Below are 26,913 nucleotides of genomic sequence, written 5' to 3' on the forward strand. Positions count from 1 at the left end.
ATAAATAAATTTGACTGGATGAAATTTTTTAGAAAGAATTCATTTGAATTAAATTTTATTGTTCTTAACAACATGGACCAACGTTTAACAAAATAAAATGGCTATTCAAAATGAAAAATCGATTTTTTGTAGGAGGGAATGTTTTGCTTACGAAAGTTGAGAATCTAACAAACTCTACTTTTATTATATAGATATAGAATGATGTTTAAAAACCTATCAACATTGTATTAATATAACACATTTAATCAACAAATATTAATATTTTCTTTTCACTGTTTTTGAGATTTGTTGAAACTGATATCTAGATATTAGAACAGTATACATCTAAACTGTTAGTCAAAAATTATCTTGAATTCTTGTTAGAAGTCTGGGGCTCTATGCACAAATCTATCTTTAGTTGACCTTTTTACAACTAAATATTTTTGTTTACTAGCCAAATAGAAAAGTTACTAGTCAAACCCACGTGATTTTTGGAAAAGACATCTTCGTTCTGTGACGAGTATATCATAAAGATTTTTCTGTATTGTTTTAATAAGTGTAATTCTAAATATACAACAAATTTTATGTTGATATTTCAAGGTATAATCATTATAATTTCTTCAGATGTTCTTTAAACAGCCTTATTTTCTTATTTACAATGCGACTGTATGACGCAACTCCGCGGTTCTGAAGCTGAATATCAGGAATAAATTGTGTGTAACATCACTAAGAAAATGATTGGAAAGTAACGCCTAATTTTTAAATGCTTGTACATAATTATTTTCACTTGGGAGTCACCACTTATCAAGGCTCGAAGACCACTCGAGGATAAGGGTTAATGAATGCAAGGTGATAGTTTAGTAATCGTTAATATTGTAAATTGGGTAGAATTTGATTATTTATGGGAACGGCTCAACAAGAACTAATTTACATTGGATTTGAAGGCTACCATGTTGTATTCAACCGGAAGCAGGCCAGTGAAACATTGTTCCATTGGCAGTTCTGGGGAAGAAGCTTTGTTCATGGAATCTGCATTTAGATTTAGTCACCTATAGAGAATGGGGGAAATTGTATGTAGTGGTTGTAGCTAGTCAAGTGTTTTTTTTTTAAAGTTTGGCAAGGAGTGACCATAGTGTACAGCATGAGATTTTATTTAGAGTTCAATATGGGTGTTAGCATTCAACACTAGCTTTTCAAGATGCCTGGAAATCGCATCAACTGATTTCACAAAGAACTGTTTTTTGCAATTTTACTAATGAGTCAACACTTATCAATGTTACAAATACATTTGAAAATTAGTGTTAACGAGATGAATAGATTAACAGATGAAACGTGAATACTATGAAGAGATTTAAAATCTCCACATGTCAACTCCTCACCCAGAAAACAGCATTTTTTCCCCATTGTCAAAAAATATCATCCATGGAATATGAGAATTAAAGGAAAAAATAAAGGAGCTGTCTTGCGTTTCTCACTCCCTGTCATTTCTCGTAAAAATTATATTTTAGTAATAAATTTCAAGTAAAGGTACAACAGTATGGACGTGCGCATGCAAATGCTGAGTCATGTGCGAAGTGACGTCGCGGTAAGGAAAAAGAATATGACTATAAAAAGAATGTGAACACGGGCAGACGAGGACATTCAAGAGGTCAGAGAGAAGGAGCTCGATCATATTTTATTTGGGAAAATACCTGGAAATAAATGTTGCTATTACAAAAAAAAAGTGAGTAGTTATTACTTGTCTTCTGTTCCTTGTGACGTAGTCTGCTACAATGTGTTGGGTCCCGAGTGTCTATATGTTTCTAATCGCTTTGTAGATGCCACAAACTTAAACATTAATAAAAATAAAACCGAGGAAATCTCTACAAACTGGATGAAAAGTTTAAAACATTTTCTTTAGTTTTCGTACAAATCTAAAGTTTGTTGTATACTTTGTCAGGATTTTCTATGAATAATTTTAATTGTAGTAAGGCTGTATTTATTTGCCATAGTGTGATAGTTTTGTGAATCTGAAAGATCTGGGTTTGTTTTACAATAGATAGAGATATGAAAAACACTAAACATCTTGTCCAACTAGGTAGAAGAGTAATTTGATAACATTTATTTTTTGACCATCAATTGTTTTTTCTAAGTCATTAAATAAATTCACGTTTTAATGTTTTGGATGAGCATTGATAATTTGGCTCCTCAGGTGTATTATTCTCATCTTGGGTCTTATGTTCACGTTCCAATTGACCTGCTACAATATTAGATGCATTTTTATCTTGTGAATCTATATAAAGTCTCGAGCTAAGCCCTTCATTTAATCTATAGGCATAAGTTGTTCTTGTTCTCTGCCAGGACCAAGTGGACGTGTTAAGTAATACCGTGTGTTTAAAAAGATTAGATTTGAAGCTCTTAAAATTCATACCGGAATTATCCAAATGGATTCATGGCACAACGGATAATTGCGGTGATTAGCAATCAGTTCTAAGGGACGGTCTTCTGGAAGCTCCAATCTATGGTCTCCCCTGGCTTGACTTTCACGAAAAACACTCGTCTCGCTGAAACCCCTATCAATAATTTCCCCTCACTCTTTATCTGTGCCTAAACCTAAACGTAGATTCCATGAACAAAGCTTCTGTTTTAGAACTGCACACCTGTGAAACTCTGTTCTGTTTTACTGCTTTCTAACTGACTACAATATGGTTGTCTTCACATCCAACGTGAACAAATTCTTGATGAGCCATTCCCTTAAGTAATCCAATTTATCAAATTTCCACTACTATCGATGACTGATATGTTCCCCTTGACCACTGTACACTCATTAACCCTTATCCTCGAGTGGCCCTTGGGCCATAAGTGGCAACTCCTTTGTAAAACAAAAAAACTGGTGGTAATAAGGACAACACTATTTCTATATGGTCATGGCTGACAGAACTAGATTAAAGATTTAATCCTTACTATTGATAAGTAAGAATAACAATACTTCTATTCGGTCATGGCTGACAAAATAAAAACAATCTACCCCCATGGATTAAATAAGGAGTTCAGTTCAAAGTTCTGTATAGGCTCCTGAGTTTAAGATGCACCTGAAGGTCAGGTGATGCCATTTTCTCTTCCTTGCAACCTCTTTCCCACAGAAGAGATGTTGCGAGCCTGTCTCTGCTCTATCGTTATTTTCATGCCAAGTGCTCGTCTGAGCTTCAATCTATGGTCCCCTCCACCTTGCCAAACTTTCACAAAGAATCATTGGCTAGCTAAAACCACTATCAATAATTTCCCCTGATCTCTATCAATGCCTAAACCTAAACGTGGATTCTATGAAGAAAGCTTTTTTTTTTCTTTTTTTTTCTTTTTTTTTTTTTTTTTTTAGAACTGTGGAACTCTGGTCTGCTTCTCAGCTGACTACAATATTGGCATCTTTAAGTCCAACGTAAACAAGTTCTTGTTGAATGGTTCTCTTAAATAATCTAATTATACTAATTTTCCACTACTAATGATTACTATGATATTGTCCTAATGACTATCGTAAACACATTAACCGTTATCCTCAAGTGACCTCCGGGCCTTGATAAGTGGTGATCCTTTTGTAAAAAAAATAAAAAACTCCAAATAATACATTCTTTTATTGATGTTTAATTATCCATTATAGACAACTAGTTTATAAATTGGAACGTTCCTGGTAACAGTAATGAATTTGTTGATTAGATTTAAGCAAGCAATAAAATTTATCAACATGTCTTGAGTTAAGATGACTTGGAAGAGAGAGAGTGAAAGAAAGAGATAAGGAGTACATAGGTTCTTGTGCTTTGCTGTTCAATTGCTGCTCACCAATTATTGTAGATAATGAATCGACTGTAAATAATCAATTCTTCATATCTGAAGGTAAGGATTTAAATATCCAGTACAAATGGCTAGATCTTGCATAGATTACATTGTGACAGCGGCAAAGATTATGTCAATGAGTGCATATCTTTTGCAGTTCTGGTTGCTATGGAAAAAATGCTAGCTAATATTAGAATATTCTGGAATATTATATAAAAAAAAAAAACACTGATTATCTAAAAGCTGCGTGTACATTTTGCTGTGGCCATGCACACTTGTTAAATTATTTTTGACTCCTAATGAGGGTATGACACCAACGATTTCGACGATCGTTTTTATAACCACAAGTTATAATAACCAACCAAAAGAAGCTTCCAAAGTTACTATAAAAATTGTTGAATTTTGGATTCAATGAGTTTGCCGTCATCTCCGTCACAAACCTACATTTGATTCTTCGTCGCCATTTTTGTTACTAGGAATTACTTAACACTCAGGATCGGAACTGCACTGATTCTTCACCGCCATCTTTGTTCAACATAATGTTTCAACACTTAACAACACTTGTAGTACATTTTTTTTTTCTGTTGATAGAAATTCCTCAAAGTATCAACCTCAGATTTGAAGGAACTATGGTGGTTCGACAGAGTAGTGGCAGGAGGCTACTAGACACATAAACTAGTGGACAAAGGTATTGGTTAAGAGATATTTTCTAGATGGAATCCAATTTATAGCTTGTAAGTTTAATTCCTAATGAAGGAACTTAAGAAACGTTAACTCTTACAAGATTTTTTAACAAGAGATATTAAATGCGAAATTAAAACTATGGCAAAAGAAACACCTGAAGAAGTAAGTGGATATAATTGTGGAGATATAAACAGAGCCATGAACAAGATGAAGACAATGGTCACAAACATAATGACAAGTATTTAAAAAAAAATTTTTCACATGATTTTACAAGAATAATTTGTTTCTTGATTTTTAAGATGGGGATTGATTATTCATATTCATCAGACTACTGTTCTCATCTTGAGTGTCATTTTCACAACATCTTGGTCAATGTAACCTCTGACCTTCTTCAGATATAGCTTGTCGAACTTGTGAATGCTTCTGTTAAACTCTGGAATTTAGACGGAATTTTGAATCAAACTCTTTATTCACTGCACCACGGGTCCTTTCGGACAATTCTTAGTGTTGGCGACCGAAAAATACAATTGCGAATTACTTATAACTCTGTCAAGTCATGGCTGACAGACCAAGAGCATGCTACCCCCATGAAAATAAAGGGTTCTGTTTGAAATTCCATCCAAATTCCCGATTTCCCTAGAAACGTTCCCGAGTTTGTCAAGATACACCTGAAGAAGTTCAGAGGTTATGAAACGTTGTGAAAAAAAAAAAAAAAACAGTAGTCGGATGGATCTAAATAACAAGAATTTATTCATTTACAAACAAATGAGAAATGCTCTTGGTCTATCAACCAGTTGGAAATTACTAATTTTGTTCTGTAATTTAAGCATACTTTGAAAAATTTATTTACAAAAATTATACGAAGGTCATAAATTAGGCACAAGGCCATTCAAAAGTGTGGGGGATGGGGTCTATGATCATCCTTGCCACTTTACTTTATGACTGTCTAAGCTATTCCTAGCTAGTCTCGAATCACCATAATACTTCATTCACTCCAGGGGTGTCCTATTTCCTAAATCGATTTTTTTTAAAAGCATACTTTGATTCATACTTAAATTACCGTATATAATCTTTATATATTCAAGAAAATAAACTAAATATTTTATCAGTATTGATCCCCCCTCCCCCAGTTTCAGTTTCAGAATTTTTAATGTTGGGGAAATGTCATAATTGGACATAACTGGTAATCATTTAATAAATTTCATTTTTTTTTTTTTAATTTTCTTTTAAATTACTTAATATTTAAACTATTTTAAAATCAGTATAAATTATAGTATTATGTAAAATGATCACCACCAGTGCACACTTTGTATGATACAATTATGTAGGTGTTCTTTGTGTATCTGCATTGTATTGCTTTGTGTTGGATCGATCCAAGTTTTTCTAACCGGATATACTTTATGAACAAGCAGGAGAATGTGAAACAGTAACGTTGCTGCATGGTAATTATAACCTCGTTATTCAAGTTGAGAAATCTTTTATTCATAATTTATACAATAGTTCAGTCTCACTTGTAACAATGAATCTCTAAAAAAATAAAACAAAAAACAAACCAACAAAAAAAACAAAACAAAACAGATCGTGTATATTTATATTCTTTATTGAATTTTAAAAGAATAAATTTTTGTGAATTTTCTGTCGAAGATAAAAACTATTAAATTACACTTTTTGTAAACAATTGTTTTCAACGCTTGTGCTGAGTATATTCGTAATCTTGCCATTTTAAATAAAGCTTCTTCTTTTTTTTTTTTTTTTTTTTTTAACAGAGTAAAAAAAAGAAAAAAATCTTGAAATGTTTACTTTTGTATAGTACACATCGCTTTTAACTTCAGTTTCTGTTGAGAATTTCTTGCTTGACTTTCTTGCAAAACCAATTACTTTGCCCTGTGATATAATTTCATAGACCTGAGAGGGCTTTTCTGTAAACAGATACTTTTTTATATTTGGTTACTTTGTTGGCAGTAAATCACCACTAAATAACTTATTGTGATTTTGTATTATTTGAACTGTTCAGACTACTGTTCTCATCTTGCTTGTTATTCTCACAATATTTTGGCTGATGTAACCTCCAACCTTCTTCAGGTGTATCTTTGCAGTGGCTGTTATTGGTGAAAGGTGAAAAAGATATATATATATATATTTTTTTTTTTTTTTTCTTTTTCGATTAACTGTTGTCGTTAGATTTTAAAATGTGATGTTTTTATGAAATGGAAAGAGCATTGAGTCATTTCCATTTTTATATAAATTCCATCCGTACCGATTTGATATGTTTCTGAATGTTTTAGCTGAACTCTAATAATTTGTATTATTTGGACTACTGTTCCATTATTATCTCTTGTGATCTTTGCGTTCACTGTGAACATAATCAACAACACCTCAACAATTTCTACAATCAATTTATCTACATAACCACTTATGATCATGCCTTTGAATAACTATTTGATGTTTATTTCTATGTTTACAGCATAATCATGGTGGCACACTCGTTCGTGTTTCATCACTAAAGTTAAGTAACGTTGAGTCTAGTCAGTACCAGATAGATGGGTGACCATTTGGGAATACCAGGCACTGTATGTAGGAGGATATCGACACCTGCAAGAAGATCAAAAACCTAACATCATCTCTCCTGATGGGGATATATATGCAACTGGTGACTGTTTGTGAACTTGAGTTTCCCATGAAACTTCATCCTTCAGAGGAAGCTGGTTCAATCCACCTAGAGTGAATGTCGCTGACAGTTTATTTTTGTTTACATTTAAATAAACTGTTTTTTTTTTTTATCATTGATATTTCCTGGAAAGGGACATATTTGTTTAAAGTAGCTGAATGGTCTTCACTGCAATAATCTAGTCGCACAATCTAGTAAAACATCTTAATGAACGGTTGTTTGTAGTTGTAGCTTGTAATCTGCTTAAGCTTTAACATTTATCATATCATTTCCATGTTGCTATTTCATCCGTATTTATGGTTTACACCAGTCAGTCCTATTCATGTGAGGAGGAACCCGGATGTAGTCAAATTCATTACGTCAGTTACAGATTTATGAATGAACTAGTGGAACCTGTGGAAATTTCACAACGGACTCTTTAATACGTAATATATTGATGTTGGCATTCTGTTGATGTTCAGCATAAATGGAAACGCCCTGATATTATTGTATCTTTTTTGTTAAAACTACAAAAGCATTTATCTAAGCTAGCAGAGATGCCCGGCATAACCTGGTTGTAAAATATGCTTAAATATATTTTAATCCATGCAGATTTCATATTTCAATTAATTCTTATAAAGTTGTGATTTCAAAAATAAAAAAAATATATAGTTAAATAGAATTGTAGAAGGCGGTACAATGCAGAAGTAACAGAAAGACACAAGTTGAAGCATCTGAAAATATATCCATATGACTTGGGTGCATCAGCGTGAACCAAAACTTATGAAGAAAAAAAAAAAATCTATATGTTAGGTTGGTGCAAAAATGTTTTTTGATGTATATATATCTAACATTATTTTTGCACCAACCTAATATATAACTGGAGTTCCTTCAACTATAACTGAAACCAAAACTTATGAAGAATTAATTCTTGGTAAAATTGTTTATTACAAGAAATGAAATGTCATAATAATTAAATGACAGTCACTTGGAAGAAAAAAGATGTAAGCAGCACACACACACACACACACACTATCGTATTAATATATAGATGAATAAAAAAAAAGACATGCTTGAAATATTTTTAGTGATATAAGTTGGAAACCTTTTAACTCTAATTCAGTGGTATGCAGAAATCTACTAATCCTTGGAGCCAACTCCTTGGTCGTATACCCCCAAAGACTGAACACCCAGTATTGGAAAATATTATGAAAAAATAAATTGTTTAAAGTGCTTGGATGACGCCCCCCCCCACAATACATACTAATAATACTGCTATAGTCATTTTTCATTTATAAGTCATTGATGCTTTTGTGGTCACTTCATTTGCAGAAGTCACATGATTGACTTAATGGATACTATTGCAGACTATGGGATCGGCTATGCAGACTTAAAATCTAATTCGATCTATTATGATCCTTTATACACTAATAGTATTGCAATGGATCTGCAATTTCTATGAAAAAAATGAGTAACATAGCAACTTGTGTTCAATTAATGGACTGGGAAACCTGGGTTTGATCCTTAGTTGACTCATACCAAAGACTCAAAAAATGTTACTTGATGCTTTTTTCTTAACATTCTTTGTCATGAGATGTGAAGAAATCCAAGAATACGAGTGGTACTTACCCTTACATCTCTCTAGTAATCAATGAAAAAGAAACCTTCATGTTGCCTTACAAACTATACATACAAATAATTGTATTGGATAAAAGAACTTGGAGATCATGCACACACACAAATTCCAGGTTAGCAGAGAACAATAAGAATACCATGTTGGACTTTGACACATATATTGACTTCAGAACAAAGAAAATACAATGTCAGACTTGTACACATATATTGACCTCTGATGGAACAAAGAAAGAGTTTGTCAATAAAAGCAAAAAGTTTGAACAAAGACACAAAAAGTAGGAAACAGAAAGAGATGCATGGTCATTATGTCATTAGCTTGTGAACTCCTATCTCACCTTTCACCCTTGCTCAATACGTCCGACAAACACTGCAGTGAAAATAATAATTAAATAATAAAAAAAAAAAAGTTTTGCAATGAAACCGTCTCTGTATTTGATTGTCAAATGGTTGGAACAAGCTAGAGTGTATATATTTATTAGCAGCATGCATCTTCGTAGAAATGCAACAAACAAATCGTTACTGAGAGACAGACAATACAACAGTTGTTTACAGGTTGTTGTTTGGATTATTTGAACTCCTGTTCTCATTTTAAGTGTAATTTTCATAACGTTTTGGCCGATGTAATCCCCAACCTTCTTCAGGATTATCTTGTCAAACTTGAGAATCTGCACAGAATTTCAAATGGAACACTGTATTTTTAATCCATGGAGATAGCATATTCTTGTTCAGTCAGCCATGACTAGGTAGAAGTCTTAAGTAATTCTCAATTGTATTCTAATTGAACCTTTAACCTTACTTAGAACTAAATTTTACTTAGTACTTTATCCGTTAAGCCAATAAACCTGAAGGAAGTTACGAGTTACATTGGCCAAAGCGTTGAGATCAACACCTAAGAACAGTAGTCTGAAAAATTAAAATAATACACATTATCAATCCTCGTGTTAAATGTTACATTTCAATGATCTCCAACAGTGTTTATTTTCTATAAAACAAACAAAACAAAAACCATTTATCACTTTGATTTATACCTTTGGAGGTTGTTGGTGGTTTCTTGACATTTTAAGCATACTGCTATTTTTAGGCTGCGGGGGGGGGGGGCCAAAGGTCACAATCCCACTAGATTTTTGATTCTGTGACCTTCTGGGGAGGGGGGGGGGAAAGAAAAAATGGTGCTACATGAATACCAATAGACTCTTGAACAAAATACTTTTTTCACAAGCACAAATGTTGTGAGAACGGTGGCCATATTTAAAGTTGGCCGGCAATCATTCAAATAGAACATGACTGACTTAAACCCTCGTAGCACCCTAACCAATAAACATACAAATATCTAGTTTAGCACATTTTATTCACAATTCTGCATTATTTAATATATAAATATTGGACTTGTTATGTTTCATTTAAATTTTTAGATGTGTGCAATCACCTTTATAAGTTGCTATTTACTTGCTCCCAATGAGCGCAGTCAAACACAAGGTAAATTTTAATGCAGGGGAAAATCTAGCTCTGGATTGGAATAAAAATTTTTCTCATTCCCCGAATAAAAAAAAATATGAAGTGTAGTATCAGAACAGATACTTCACTTTACTCTTGGCCAACAGTCTGATTTTGCTAAACATACAGATTGAATGCATTTTAAGAATATCTGTTTGTATAATAATGATATCCTCTAAATTTTTCTTGTTTTATAATTTTTTTTTTTTTTTTTTTTTAGTCTTTGGAAAATGAAGTTGAGAAAGATTTGTTGCATTGGGGCTGGCTACGTTGGTGGGCCAACATGCAGTGTAATTGCAATGAAATGTCCGGATGTTACTGTCACTGTGGTTGACAAAAGTGAACAGAGAATAGCTCAATGGAATTCTGACCAGTTGCCAATATTTGAGGTAAGAACAATTAAAATTAATAGGATTGCATTTGAAAAATACTGTTTTCTTTTCTCTTTAGAAAAAAAAAAAATGTATGTGTGTATATATATATATATATATATATATATATATATAGGACAATGATAGTTGACTTTTGACCATAAAACTTTTAGCCAGAAATTACTTTCTAATTGACAGATTAAAGACTTCAAAATCACATTTAATTTTCAAAGCAACAAACACATCCATGTACCAGACTTTTTTTTTTTTTTTAATAATCTCTAACTAGCTGTATTTATTTAGCAATGCCTGGGTGGAGGTGGGGTGGAGGTGCTTGTGGAAAAGCAATTAAGAATGTAGTTATGTTAACGACTCTTTAAAAAAATAGGATTTTTAAAATCGATTTTAGTGTTCCCTTATTGTATTTGTAATTCCAATGAATAGTAAAAAATAATTTAGTGTGTATTCATCAGTTATGACAAGCACATACACACTATCACACTGTCTGATAATTTAAATATAGAAATGTTTATTTCATAGCTTTCAACATTCTGAAGTAATTTAAGCCTTAGATAATTCCTGGCTTACATTTATGGTTTAAATGCAAAAAAATCAAGTAATATTGTTAATTGTTTCTTTACCACACAATGACTGTATATTTTGACCATATCCCTACTGTAAAATTGAACCAAAATTTTTTATTTTTATTTTATTTTATTATTATTATTGTTTTTTTTTTAACAATAAACCACTAAAGAATGTGACCTGCATTTTTTAGTAGAAAAATGGAGTAAGGGACTGCAACATCACTAAAAGCATTTTTTTTTCTTCTGGTGAAAATTAAGGACCACTTAAAATTTTAATTATATACAACTGTAAGCTGTGCCAACACTAGGAACTCATTCTCTCTTAATTTAGATATTTTTTTTAACTGCAACAAACCAAAAATCATAAAATTAACCAATTTTAAAGCAAATTTAAGCATTGATTCAATAAATTATATATTGTAAAGAAATAACATTTTTTAGTAATTTTTAAGATTAGGAATTTGGTTGGAATGTAAGCTTGTGAAAGAATAACACATGTTCAGTAAGATTGTTTTTTCCTTTTTTCTTTCTTTTTTCTTTCTTTTTTCTTTTTTCTTTCTTTTTTCTTTTTCTTTTTTCTTTTTTTTCTTTTTTTTTAAACTTATGTTGTGACTTTTGTTAATGTATATATTTTATGCTGATGCATATATGAAACCCTTTCTTTTTTCTGCCAATACTTTAAGTAAAGGGTCTAAAAGAATAAAACTCTACATGCCTCCAGGATGTTGCTGAAACCATCTGTTCTGGAACTTCCTGTCTTGTGGTTTTAGATCAGTATTCAAAACCTGGAGCATTTCTTCAATTTTTTTTTTTTTTTATTTTTTTTTTTTTTTTTATCAGAAACTGGTCCCTCAATGTCTTCCTAGAAAAAATATTGGAAACTAATACCAACAATAGAATCTTCAGATACATACGATATGATAAGGAAATTAGAGATTATACAACGCGCTTTCAATAAATTTCTAGAATTTTTTTTTTTTTTTTGTACAGGCATTTAAAATTGTTGAAGACGCTTGAAAATTCAGTATGTTATTGCTATACATCTTATGAGATGACTGACCAATTTTTATGTCGGGTTTAAATGAGCAACTACAGCAGGAATTGGAATATGCCCTACTAAATCCTTATTGTCACAGCTGGTGAATTTTCAATTTCAAAAATGCAATCTGGACGTGAGGACACTTTAGAACGATATGCAATAAAATTCTGTTTTAAACTTGGAAAAATGCCACAGAAACATATGGAAAACTTCAAACTTTTGGACCATCTTGCATGAATCGAGCATCAATTTTTGAGTGGCATAAGGAATTCAAGGAAGGCAGAAAGTCTACAAGGCTGCAAGGGATAATGAGGTGTGGGACGAGTAAGGAAGTCAGAACACCATAGTTGATTGATCAAATAAGGAGTTTTATGGATAATCCATGCTTCCGTTCAGTCTTGAAAGACAAAAGTTACCTCTTAGGGACAGTAGCGCATGTAATTGTGAAGCAAGGGTTGTGCAATCCCAACCACACCTCTCCTGAATCTGCATTGTTTGAGTCCAGTGGCAAGGAGAAGACCAGGATGACTGGAAACAATGCTGAGATAAGCGGAGAGTACATAAAGCACCTGAAAGTCCCAAATGGTCACCCATTTAGTACTGACCAGGTTCAATGTTGCTTAACTTCGGTGATCCAGTGGGAACTGGTGTGTCAACATGATTATGCCATAATATGGATAAAGAGCGTCGTGGAGACAATAAGTGCAAATTGTACACACAATTATTCGTGAGAAACTGAAGATGCGAAAGATTTGCTCAACTCCATCCTTGTCCAGACTATTTCACCAAGATGAGCATCAAGACAATTCCTCACTCTCCCTATAGTCCAGACCTTGCTTCCTTTGTCTTTTGGTTATTCCCTAAGCTCAAGAAAAACCTTAGAGGCTGTCGTTATGAGATAATTAACCTGAGAAGATGAAAGAGGCAATAACGAGGGTTATTGATACACTCACACAAGACTTCCAGGAGACCTTCTAGAAGTTGTTGGAATGGTACAAGTGCATTGCAGCCAAAGGAGATTACTTCAAAAAGCAGATTACTTCATATGTTTACTGTGAATAAGTGACCATGCGAAAAAATCTGGAAACTTATTGAAGGCACCTCATATGTGGAAAATTGTATTGTATGGCATTCATGCTGTGTGGGTTGAACCGGCTTCCTCTATAGGAGAAAGTGTCAAGGGAATATTAAATTCACAGATGGTTTCCAGTCGCCTGTAATGTTTAGTACATTTATGATCAGGAAGCCAGTATCTTCAGACAGCTTGATTTGGTAACACCAGATGCCCTAACAGGTATTACCACTCTTGGCCAAAGTGGCCCCGGGAGCAATGGTAACTAAGGAGGTAACCTCATATTCTCCACAGCCCCTAAATGGGGATTCACTACTGCATGTCTTGTAAAACCATTATATTAAAAACAAACTTGGATAGATTAAATAATTATCTTTGATAAAAAATATTCTTTTGTGTGAATTTTGTAACTTTTTTTTAAATTGGTTCATGCGTTTGTATATTTTGTTACCATTAACACTAGTTAGTCATTAGTAAAAGTTTTGGATCATTTTGCTGCAGTAAAAATATAGACAGTAGAACCCTGGGATACGGCATTAATCCATTCTGGGGTTGGTGAAATCGCTGTATGGTGGGAGCTAAACAAAATTTTACACAGTACATATTAAAAATTAGTAACAAAATACAGTACAGTATATAATACACATTTATATAATCAAATAACCTAGATAACACCATAAGGCAGAGCAAATACTGTAACCACAGGATGGAAAAAAACTTTGTATTCCACATCGTAACTTGAAAAAAAAAACATCCCGGGGTTCTACTGTATTTTAAAATAATGCTTCATATGCCTTTTCGTGATGCAGTGACCTCTCAGCCATTGGATAAGTCATAAAGTGGTTTATCATTTAAAAAAAAATTTTTTTATTGGAATCCTTTGAGATGAGTAATTTGTATATTTATTTATTTATTTATTTGCAGACTGTTATCCTCATCTTTATAGTTGTTGTTTAACATTGCATTCCTATTCCATCGCGGTTAACCACCTAACGAAGGCTAGAGGAATAGTTGGTCGAAAAATCGTGACACAACAACTATGAAGATGAGGATAACAGCAAATATTTTATCATCGTTAATTTAGGAGCAGGTGTGGTGTTTCGTGAGTGAAGCTTAGAAAACGGCTAAAAGAATCACTACTTTTAAAGGAAAATAATGTCCATTACATCATGTTGTGACAAGTATTTCTAACCTCTAACTCTTGAATGGAATTTTCCACTCTGATTAATTTTAATCATACACGGAAAATACCGTTCTTAAAATTATTTTTACACATTCAAAAGTCCAATATTATTAACATGTTTTGAGGCCTGCTTTTATAGATTGTCATTATATTTGTTTTAAAGTTCATTTTTACATGCTGGCATGTGTTGGACGACTTTTAGAAATTGACTTCCAAACTGATCCATCTCTGGCCAGGTTTTTAGTTATCTTAATTTTACTCATATCTATTCTTAGCACTTCCTGCCATGTTTAGCTTAACTTTCTCCTGACAACTTCAACTGTTCTACATTTACTTGCCCAAGAACTCTCATTCATTCTTTTAATGTGACTACACCAACAAAGTTTCCTGTTATGCACACACCTCTCTATACCGTCCAGATTTACTCTTTCTCTGAGGTCTGTCTTTAAATGAACAGGTTTTTCAATAGAAATGTCTGTCCAGTAGTCGAATTGCATATTCATGGGAGAGTGGAGAAGAAAATTCCTTGATTGGCTTACAAATTTTCTTGTACTATTCACATACGGTGAAGGAAAAAATCTTTTTTTTCTTGATTGGACATTTTAATAAAAACGTTAGCTGCCTTTCATTCAGCCCTTCTATGAATTAGTTCAAAGTTAAAATTCAAAGCTTTGAAAAACTGCACTGAATGACTCCTAATAACAGGTGTCTTCTAAAGATAATCTGACCTTTTTAAACAATAGGTTCAACAAGGCTTGATAAAAGTAGTATATGATCTTTTGAAAACAAAAATGACTAAAAATCTTTTCTTTTGCTTTTACACTTCTGACAAAATTATTTTATTTGTTTTAAAAGTATTCCATTTTAATAACACAAATTAATATTATGAACATTTTACAACAACCATGGTGTGTGTGTCACAGTTCATTTACTCAACCAGTTCTACCCATACCCAGTGTATCTGTAACAAAGTTATAAAGCTGGTAATTTGAATATGTGATTATACAACAAAGATACATAATTTGTTGTATTCAATGGACGGTTTTTCTTTCAAAAGTCCAGATACCTATTAAGTACGGCACTAAATCGATGTATATGTTGCATAGGGATAGGGTCATGTTTAAGACTATGGGTACATATATACGATGGTGAAGGGGAGAAGTAGATAACATTTATACAGTTCTGGAATGTTTCTTAACACATATAGCGAGGAGAGAAGGTGATCAGTTCTTTTAACACAGGAGGGGGACAGTCATTACTTAGGATGGAGAGAGACATTACTTCAGATGGGGTTATACAAAGTTCATTAAGATGATTAACACATTACCTTTAATTGTTGAATGACAAGACGAAAACAAACAGTTACAAATATCGATGGTGATTATTTCATTTGACCGGTCAAAATGATGATTACGTCAGGAATTCACATTGGTTCTACATAGTTAAACTTCTACCCCTTCGTCTCTGAGGGGACCCTCCTCTGACCATGTCAGCTCTTTCCGACCGACCCTGCTGACTGCTCGAACCTGTCGGCCCGACTGCCTTCCTGTCTCTGATCTGACTAAAACTAGCTCCTATATTGAGAAATTCCCTTTCTGCTATGACGTCATATGTATGGCTCTAAACGTGATTGACTCACATGGCTTAAATATACGTTTCCAAAACACACTTCTGCAGACAAAGAATTCTCACTAACCTATTTTTCAATATACTTTTAAATTGTATTGTTCATTATTTTTTTAGCTGACCTTTTATTCAGTTTCCATAAAAGAATGAACAATTAACTTTTTACAAAACAAACAATATCTAAACTATTTTATATGAAATTTAACAATCGTGAAATTCTAACATTCCATTTTCTGAATCTATCTCTGAACCTTGCTTTTTTTTTTTTTTTTTTTTTTTACACAGTGATCACCACTTATCAAGGCCCGGAAGCCACTCAGGGATAAGGGTTATTGCAAGTACATTACGTTAGTGTGGAGATTTGATGAAGTGTTTACTTAAGGGGACGGTTCATTAGGAATTTGTTAACATTGGACTTGAAGACATCCAAGTTGTAGTCCGGTGGGAAGCAGGCAGATGGAACAGAGTTCCACAGGTGTGCAGTTCTAAGAAAGAAGCTTTGTTCATGGAATCCGCATTTTGATTTAGGCACAAATATAGAGTGGGGGAAATTTTTCACAGTGGATTCAGCTAGACGGATGTTTTTCGTGAAAGATTGGCGAGGGGGGGACCAGAGATTGGAGTTCAGACGAGCACCTGCCATGGAAATAACGATAAAACAAGGATAGGCTCGCAACGTCTCTTCTGTGGGAGAGAGGTTGCAAGGTAGAGAAAAGGGCATCTCCCACTAAGCCACGAAGTCTATTTTGTACTCTGTTAAGGCAGGATAGGCTGTTTTTAGCAGCTCCTGCCCAGATATGGCAACAGTATTCCATCCTTGCTTACCAGGTTCGAGTCTTAGCTTATCCTAATCTCATTTTCCACTTATCTAAAGTTCTTCCTACAAGAAAAGGGGACAGCCTTTTTTCCTGTAACACATATACATTCATTTAGACTTAATTAACTAAACAATCCATGACGTGTTGGGCCAATAATTGTTAAACTTATTAAATATTTATAAAACTCTCTTGTGATTGTTGCCGCTATACTCTTTATTCTCTCTCTCTTGTTCCATTACTCCCTCTCTCTCTCGTCCCATCGTTTTAGCTTTTGTCCTTTTACTCTCTCTCTCTCTCTCTTGTCTTTTTTTGTCTCTACGTCTCTACTTTTTTTTAGGGGGGGGGAACAATTTGAAATATTTAGATATTTTTAAATATTTATAAGTTTTTTTGTGATATCATAATAGATTCTGCTATTTAACCCCCTCTTTCATCTCCTCTTCCCTTTCCCTCTTCTCCTTTATAAATATACTTTCAAGTGAACCGAATTTAGCATTTTATTTATTTTAATATATATATATATATATATATTAGTTCTAAGAAAACCTTATATAATGTATTTTACTCAGATCTGGATTCCAAACATTGACCTTTAATCATGGAAATTGGAATGCTGTGACAATGGAGACTTACCAACTTTGAAGCATATCAAATATTTTGCGTGTCTAGCACCATTTGCCATAAGATAGACTCATATTCAGCATTTTGAATTTTCATAGAACAAATTAACATGTAGAAACACAGTCTAAATTTAAAAACTGTAAATGAGACCGGCCAGAATGAGCAGTGGAAAAGGAGACGGCATATTTAAAAAAAAAATTTTTTTTTAATTTTATATTGTATGAGTAGGACTTCATCACGAAGTTAGTATCATCATTGTGACTTTATGTGTACAGGTTGAAATTGGAAGTTTGCAAAGATGAATGAAAGTATTAATAAAGAGTAAAAGATTCATCACAGGGAAAGGCCGGAACAATTAAGAGTAACGGTAAAGAAAAGTATGACAGCAGATCAAATTGAAACCTTCAAAATAATGTCAGTTCTAAATATGGTGAACAGTTTTTAAATATTTTTCAATCTGAAAGGTTATTGCAAAGACATGAAAAATAAATCTATTAATTGATTTCTTTCCTGTTAATAGAGTAATATCGTTTTGAAACAAGTTAAGAGCATCGAAAGCGTAGACCATTTTAAAGGTATAATTCGGTGAATTAATAAATAAGGGGAAAACAAAAATAATAGGACACTTTTGGGCATTATCAGATGAAATATTTAACAGAATTTGAGTAGTATATTGATATTGCAAAATTTAAAAAAAAAGAGTGAAAATGTAGATACTCAAAGGGAAATAAATGACCCAGATAATAGAAGAGGAAAATTGATGTATGGTTGGCCCAATGGATAATTTTGATTTTAAAAAAAAAAAAAAAAAAAAAAAAAAATGTAGAAGCTTGCTGAAAGGTTATTATATAGTACAAACATATCTCCATATTTATCAAGTTGGAAAGACGCATTAAAATTGGATACATAAAAGTATAGTTTTATATATATTGGAGCAAAGAATGACCCTTTGAGTTAATATTTTATGTATAATATGTACACAAGCGACAAAAAGAAAGTCTGCACTTGTATTTATTTAAAAAAATGCAAATTTAAGCTAAATTTAATGTAATTGTTTAAACAACCTATACCTCATTTGATTGGCTTTTTATTCTTCTATAATTTTACCTGTTTATATTTGACTTTTAATTGAAATATTCTAGTGTTCATGTCAATTTAAAAAAAATAACTTGAAATTGAGGAGGCAGAAAGTAAGTCTGCACAATGGAAAATTGTTATTTAAATGTAACTTTAGGACATTAACGCAACACAAATATAACATGAACACAATGAACTAGTCAATATTTAGTAGCATAGCCCTTCTGGAATTTGACAGCCATCAATCTTTTGGGAATTCCTTGAATTAGACTGCAGCAATACTCTGGGGAAAGAGTATCCCACTTTTCTTTAATTTTTGTCCAAAGTTCTTCCAAATTTCAAATTTTATCATTGCGTAGCTGTTGATTGATGTAATGCCATATGTTTTTGATAGGATTGAGGTCTGGAGATTGTGGAGGCCAATCCGAACACCGAATATCATGCTCTTCTAGGAACCTTTTGACATTGCCAGCTGTGTGAATGGGAGCAATTTCCTGCATGAAGATGGGATTATCATCCAAATTCCGACCAAAGTAGGGTAGAAAATGCTCAGTCAACATGTTTATGTACTTGGTCGAATTAATTCGATCTTGCAAGCGAACTATAGGCCCTGGGCCACACACCAAAACTGAACCTCCACCACCTTGCAGCATTGAAACTGAGCACCTAGGATTAAATTCTTTGTATTTTCTCTGACGGACATACTTTCTACCATCACTGCCTAACCTATTGAACTTGCTTTGGTCGCTAAAAAGCACTTTTGACCAATATGAAGAATCATGATCTTCATTGCATCTGACGAAGTCCAGACAGCGCTTTCTGTTCTTTACAGAAATCATTGCCTTGCGTCTTGCAACATATCCTCGCAAATTATATTCCTTTAATTCGTTCTTGACAGTAGAAAGAGAGCACTTTTTAACAAGATTGTACTGTTGTTGGATTTGGGGAGCCGTTTACAATCTGTTGCTTAGGCTGCGGATCTTGATAGCATTGTCTTCCCTGTTAGAAGTAACTTTAATTCGATCAGATTTAGGAGCATCACGAACACTGCGGGTGTTTTGGTGCTTTTGCACAGCCTTTCATACTGTTTTCTCATCACATTTCAATCTGCGGCTGATTTCTTGATTGGATAGACCAGAAAGTCGGAGATTAATAAGCTCCTGACGATCACTAAGAGAAAGTCGTGGCATATGGACAAAATGTTACGTTGTATAACCTGATACAACTGTTACATGAATGCGTTTGCATGTTTATTTATTTATTACTAAGTTAACGTTTCTGTTATATTTGCTTTTCTTTGTTTCTAAGAGTACTCTTAAGTGTCTGTGTTCTTATATGGGTGTGTGTATTCTCTTATGTATGTTACGTGTAGTTCACTGTTACATGTGTGTGTGTGTGTGTGTGTTCTTATTCTTACACTGTTTCTTGCCTTGAAAGTCTTTGAGACGTGTATGTGCCATGTATAATGCGTACATACCTGATTGCCTTGGCCAGCGGATATCTTCCTGGACGCTAGACTGCCATCTCCTTGGGAAGTGGTCACTGCAGACAGATGCATCGATAAACAACAAGATGGATTTGAAGCTTCAATCTTTTATTTCAAGGCAATCCTATCATCTCGAACCCTGGTTGTCGGACACCTGAAATCTCCTGTCTGCATTCTCTGCTGCACAAAACCACTCTCAGCCCATGTGGTCGTCAACCGGAAGCCTACGACCACAATTCCCGTGTCACCCCTAATTTCCGGTGCATTCTCTCTAAGTTGATACATGTCAAACCTAACTTTTTGTGACCCTGCCAACTTGCTGATGGGAAATGAAAATATGCCTACATAACTTTCTATTTCTAAAACTACCTACATAGCAATTAAGTTGGGATTCCCAATACTACACAACAATTACGATTAGAGATGCTTTGTTGCCTGTTGGATATTTTAAACTGATTTAAGGGCGATGGTTTTAAGCAAATTTATTGCTGCTGGCTTTTTTTTGCCTCCTCAATTTGAAATTATTTTTTTTAAATTGACGTGAATACTAGAATATTTCAATTAAAAGTCAAATATGAACAGGTAAAATTATAGAGGAATAAAAGGCGAATCAAATGAGGTATAGGTTTAAACAGTTACATTAAATTTAGCTTAAATTTGCATTTTTTTAAATAAATACAAGTGTGAACTTTCTTTTTGCCGGCATTGTATATCGTAAATATTTGGAATTAAATTCCGTAAATTAAAAAAAAAAAAAATTTTTTTTTTTTTTTTTGACAAGAAATACAAAGATGTAAAGTTTTTTTTCTTATTCCATGGAGTTTCAATGAATGGCTCATATCCTCAGGAAAAGTTGTTAGCAAAATAATATTCACAGGCAGACTATAAATTTTGCTTGTCAGCACATAAATTGAAAAGTAAAATTTGTATGAAAAATTTATAGATTATCAATATTTATATAAACTTTAAGTTTACAGTATTATACAATCTGTAAACTGAAATTATTAATTTTTTTTCTTGTACATATTTAATAAGCATGCTTCAATTTCCATATAAGGAAAAAGTGTTAGAAATTTACACAGAAGAGGATACAGTGAGTTAGCACCTGACGTTAATTATTGCGTTGAGAGAAATGATATAATGGATAGGGTAATGTGAATCTTAGACAGGCTTAAATCTGATGACATAAAAGAATTAAATTTACGTAGTCTCGGAAGATGTGTGCAATACAGGAGATTCTGTTGGTATGGTTTCATTGAAAGAACTGGTGAGTCATTGTGTTAGTAGACGTAGAACAATTGAGGTAGCAGGGTCAGTTGACAGGGGAAGTGCAAGGAGAACATGGATAGATTTTTGAGAAAAAGCGATAAAGACCTGACCAGAGATAGCTTAGTTAGGAAGTTAATTTCTTAAACTTGTTCAACATATACCAGCATGTAAAAATGGATTCTAAACAAACGATAATGACGTTTAGTTAGTATTTTATACATGGACAAACAAATTTTAATATTTTTTAATCTGAAATATGTTTAAATATATTATGTCTGGTTAAAATATGCATAGAAAGACTAAGTTCTCTAATGATTATTGAATCAAAGTGACATTTTTTGCTCAGTTTGTGTGAACACAATTGATGCACCAAACGGTGGACATTTCTTCTATTTATTAAAAAGTTCAATGACGACACTGAAAATATAAAGGAAAAAGATAAAATGGAGAGGTTGTTAAAAATTAAATAAAAAAAAAAAAGAGTTTTACTGGAACTTGATAATAATCCTTCTTGTACAAAGCATATTCTCGCATTCAATTATATAAAGTCTGTACGCGCCTGGAGCTGATGAGGATTTGGTTTTTGCTTTGCTGTCTCCTGTCTCATATTATACTATAACTCTTCCTTCTCCCCTGAAATATATACTCCAATCTCCAGGGAATTGCTAGTGTGTGTGGGTGAGTGTGTGAAAGAGAGAGAGAGACGGACTATTTTTTGATTGTTTTTAATATTTTCCCAGCAGTGCATAAATGTGACCTGGAAAGAATAGAATTACCGTTCAAAACTACAAAAATACAACTATAGATGATCCGGCCATCTTGGGTTATTTTTTTCAGGATATGGGTATCAAATTATGATTTGGATTCTGTTATTTTTTTTATTATTTATTTTAATTGGATTACTGTTACAAAGAACAAACAATATATGTGATTAACTTTGTGTTTAGAATGATTGTGCTGTCAGTCAAGTAGAACCTGACAAAAGAAATCTGGTGCAAAGCTGTAAGCTGACCATTTTTATTTTACATGTATGAGTGACATGTTAATTATTTCGAAACACTATAATTGCTGTAGCCTTTACCTTCTACTTTGGAAGGGACTAAACGAATTCATACCACACCCATGATCTGGTTTATTAGTCTGATACTACATTTAAAAATCATGTTGCATGGGGTGAAAAAAACAAAACGAATTTGATTTTTTTTTTTTTTTTTTTCCTCTCTCTCAAACAGGAAATATTTTATGTTAAACCAACTGGTGTAACATATTATATATTGTAAAATATTCTCCTGTAGAAATTTTTGATCTATGAAAAGACTATTTTTAAGATCAGATTTTTTTCTGATTTTCGGTCTTTGTCAGATGAATATCTGTACAAAACATATCTAAGAACACTGCCAGACATATAAAGTATACTGCACTTGTATATCTTAAAACAAAAAATAACCATAACTAGCTGTTAAGTCCCACCCTTCAGTGTAAAGCTCTCTGGATGTTAGATTTTCTATAGTTGCGTGTGAAATTTGCAAAAAAATAGGCTCGGCTGTTTTGGTACCTAAGTAACTCTCTCTCTCATGCAGTGATTTTCATGCTAGAAAAAGATTACATCCCCAAATTAATTTTAGTATTTTGTAAGTACGTGGACAAGTTTTATAATTTGGTGCTCACAAGCCTTGAACAATTGAGTTAATTTGACTAGAAAGTTTGGAAATAAGTTAAAAACAAAATTTTCTTTGCTTCATAATGCTCAAGGTTAAAATAGCGTTTTTGTTTGTCTGCATGCTTAAGTTTGAGATAGTATTTTCATCACTAAATCTGAAGTTTCAGTGTTCCAAATATCTTTTGAATGAATTCACCCATGACTATATGGATAAGACTATAGATTGGCTAAAAAGATGATCACTTCACTGAAATCAGAAGAGTATTATCATGGTTGTTAAAGATCAAGATTTGATGACCAATGCTTATAAGAAGGCCAGTGGATCTTGCAATGACAAGTGCAGGTTCTGCCACACAGAAGTAGTGTGAGTCACCTGACACCCAGCTGTAAGGTTTTGCCAGGAGAAGACTACTATATGAAGTGACACAATGGAGTGTGTAAATATCTTCACTTGATCATATATAAAAAGTTGAATATCGAATGTAGCAACAAGTCCTGATAACATATACCAGAAAGAACAGTCGGAAATAAGTCCTACACCATCCATCATAACTATGCAATTCCTATAGCTACGTACCTAGTAAACAGACCTATTAAACGTGACATAGTGATATGGGACAAGGAAAAAGAAGTAACCTTAGTAGAAGTTAGTTTCCCTAATAATGTTGGGTTAAAGAGTTGAAAGGAAAATAACAAAATAGTCTTATTTTTTTTAAAAAGAAACTGGAATCTTAGAAATATCTATATCATTCCAGTTATTATAGGAACAAGTGATCTTATGACAAAAAAAGAATTTCAAAAATTATCTAGCAAATATACCTGGTGAACCAAGTGCAAGAGATGTAAACAATTGCACTTGAAGGGACAGTTATAACCTTAAAAATATCTCTTGGTTGGAATGTATAAGATAGTGGGTAAATGTCTGGCATCCGGTTGGATTCCCCATCCCCAACTAGAACAAAATGATAAAATTGGTACCCCCCCCCCCAAAAAAAAAACCCACTTAAAATTAATGACAAACATTGCACCATAAAAGTACAAGTAAGAAAAGAGGGTGGCGTCAACTGCTCACCTTATAGGAATGTTTGACAAGGAATGTCTGGACAGGCTACTTTTCCAAAATTGGTGGTTGAAATGGCCGGCTTAAGAATATTCGCTTGTAATTTTCATTTAATAAGGTACCATTTTTGGGAGGTACTGTGTATAGCATTTGGCACTAAATAGATAGGAAAGTAAAAAGTGGAACTCTTGCTTTCCTTATTTTGTACATTAGTCCTGGCATTCCATGAGCAGTATTTCTAATAAAGGGGGAAGAATTGCTTTTTTCTAGGTCAGAATATATCCATCTAACATTCGTTGACTAGCTTTTGACCTTGAAGTAGTTTAAAAAAAAAAAAAAAAAATTTTTTTTTTTTTAAGCTCTTTACATCAAGTGTATACATTACTATTACAAGTCGAGGTTTTTAGTCCTCTTTTCTTTGCAAGGAAAGACATCAGGGTCAAAAAGTAGGATTGAGAAATCAGCGTTCCCAAGGAGGGGCACTCTGACCTGCAAAAAGTGCCTGGACAACCTCACCGGTATTCTCCAGTAAGGGCACCTCAGGCGATTAGCAATGAACTAACCCCTTCTCAAAGAGAGAAGACAAGGCCTGGAAGGATGGACCTCCTAGAAGTGCCCAGAATTAAACTCAAAATTATCAAGGACTGAATCATTAAGTTAGTCGTGAAATTGCATACCTTCACCTGACAATGTAAGTCTTATCTGGCCTTACTTCCCCACATTGTATGAAGTACTCCCAAAATTGTTATTGAAACATTGATAAATCAAAAACTATCTAATCAGATGAAATTTTGCATTGTGGACACTGTTATACTATTGACGCCCCATCCCTTCATCACGTGTTAGAAAATTTAAAAAAAAAAAAAAAAAAAAAAAAGTTTATCAGCAGAACAGAAGTATAGGAAGTTGTTCACCAATACACACAAAGGGAACTAAAATAGGATTGTTAATCAAGATGCGACAGTGATTGAAACAAAAGGACTGGACAATAGAGGTCAATATATTTAGAGAATTAGTTAACTGACAGTTTTATGAATGGCAATGAGTTTTGCAACAATTTACAAACTGCAACAGTCAAGGAGAGTTTTCTGTTTGGAACAGTTAAAGGCAGGTTGTGACTCACAGCAGATTGAGAGGAGCTGACATCAACTGATGACAAAGACACCTCGACAGGCTATGTAGATGTGGATCTTAACATTCAATCATTTTCTGTGATGATGTACCGAAAGCAATGTGTTGGAGTCTTTTGTTTCTCTCTCTCTCTCTTTTTGTGAACTAGAGTGCCCCCTAACAGTTGCCAGTGTGAGAGACGACGACATTTCCAGAACTGTAAGAAAAGATCAAAGAGAAGACGACCACAGAAACAGCATTGGGGTTGGTGTTTGTTGTCCAGTGTGTCTCAAACTGTTATTGAAAAGACTCAGCCTATATATTAAATTTAGAAAAATCAGGAATTACAATTTTGTTAAAACTTTGACCATGACTGAACTTCAGTCAAGATCATATAAGATGTGAAACTTCATTGGTTACACTATGGGCCAAATAGTGAGTCTCTCTGAATAGAACCAAAGTTATCAACAGGAGTAATTCTTGCTTTTTTTTTTTTTTTTCTGTTACCATGATCGTTGATGGAGATATCCTAAAATTAAATCAGTTCTAACTTAAACGATGATAGATATTTTGACTAAGTTTGACGATTATTCAGGCGAAGTGGATGCTAGTCTGTATACAGACAAATAAAGTGACAAACCAAAACTCTACCAAAAACATAATCACCTCGATAGAAGTAATTATACCGACTCTAATCTATTAACACGCTCTAAATTTAGACCAAAACGAATGTGTAAATTTTTTTTCATGTAATCTTTATCTATAAAATGGTTGCTACATCTATTTTCAGCTTTGACATAAAAACACCGGCAATACATTAAATGTCAGCAGATGATATGCATTAGATTTATTATTTAACTAGCATGTACCCGGCGTTGCCCGATATTAAATGAAACGTTCAATTCCTTAAAAAAAAACAAACAAACAAAAAACATGAAGTAAAAAAAAAAAAAAAAATTGGAAAAAAACTGAAGCATGTGCAAATCCGTTAAGTATATAGGTTCAAAAGTATCCTCAAACACACATTTTCACTTTTATAGATATATAGATAACATTGTCTTTTTTAACAGTTGATTCCTTGAATAAAGAATGATTGATTCATAAAGTTGCCCGCCTCCTTATTGAAATGATGGTATAGTTCAAGAAACTTGAAATAATGAATGGCTTCCTGATAAAAAAAAACTAAATACAAAAAACATGAAATTTAACCTGAAACTTAGGTATGAAAAAAAAAAAAAAATGAAACAGATGCTAAAAGTAAAATTATTATCATATTTTCCACACAATATCTTATTAGTCCAAAAGGTTTATTTCCTCTATAATACAAGCATCAGTATTTATGAAAAACTGGGTGCCCGGTGTTGCCCCGGGTGTTTAGAGGTGTGTGTTGAGCAAAAAAAAAAAAAAGTGGTAATAGGCAGGCAGGCCTGAACCCGTATCGCGAAGAGGAAAAGGACATGGAAAAAAAAAAACAACAAAAAATGTGACGTCTTTGCTGTTGCGTCCATCGCCAAACTAGAAGTGACGTAGGTTTAAATTAAGGCTAAATTGAAAAGAGGGCATGACTTTCGAAAATATTGGCTAAAAAAGCGACCAGTTGAGGGTGAAAGTATAAATGTTTTTAGCCAATATTTTGATATTTGCCGTCCGAAGAGTCGAGCTTCAAAACGATACCAATCTCATGAAAA

The 26,913-nt window shown here is 33.2% G+C and overlaps 1 protein-coding gene across 1 annotated transcript in view; it reads left to right on the forward strand.

Annotated features, from left to right (window-relative positions):
- The window catches only part of LOC145260730 (UDP-glucose 6-dehydrogenase-like), a 235,275-nt gene that overhangs the window by 78,281 nt on the left and 130,081 nt on the right, over positions 1 to 26,913 (forward strand). Inside the window, exon 2 of the mRNA XM_080119102.1 lies at positions 10,467 to 10,635. Coding sequence (XP_079975228.1) covers positions 10,467 to 10,635 — 169 coding nt within the window. The remainder of the gene's footprint in view (positions 1 to 10,466; positions 10,636 to 26,913) is intronic.

The sequence above is a fragment of the Euprymna scolopes genome, chromosome 3, assembly GCF_053919585.1.
Source record: "Euprymna scolopes isolate OS-2025 chromosome 3, ASM5391958v1, whole genome shotgun sequence".
In the NCBI taxonomy this organism is placed as follows: domain Eukaryota; kingdom Metazoa; phylum Mollusca; class Cephalopoda; order Sepiida; family Sepiolidae; genus Euprymna; species Euprymna scolopes.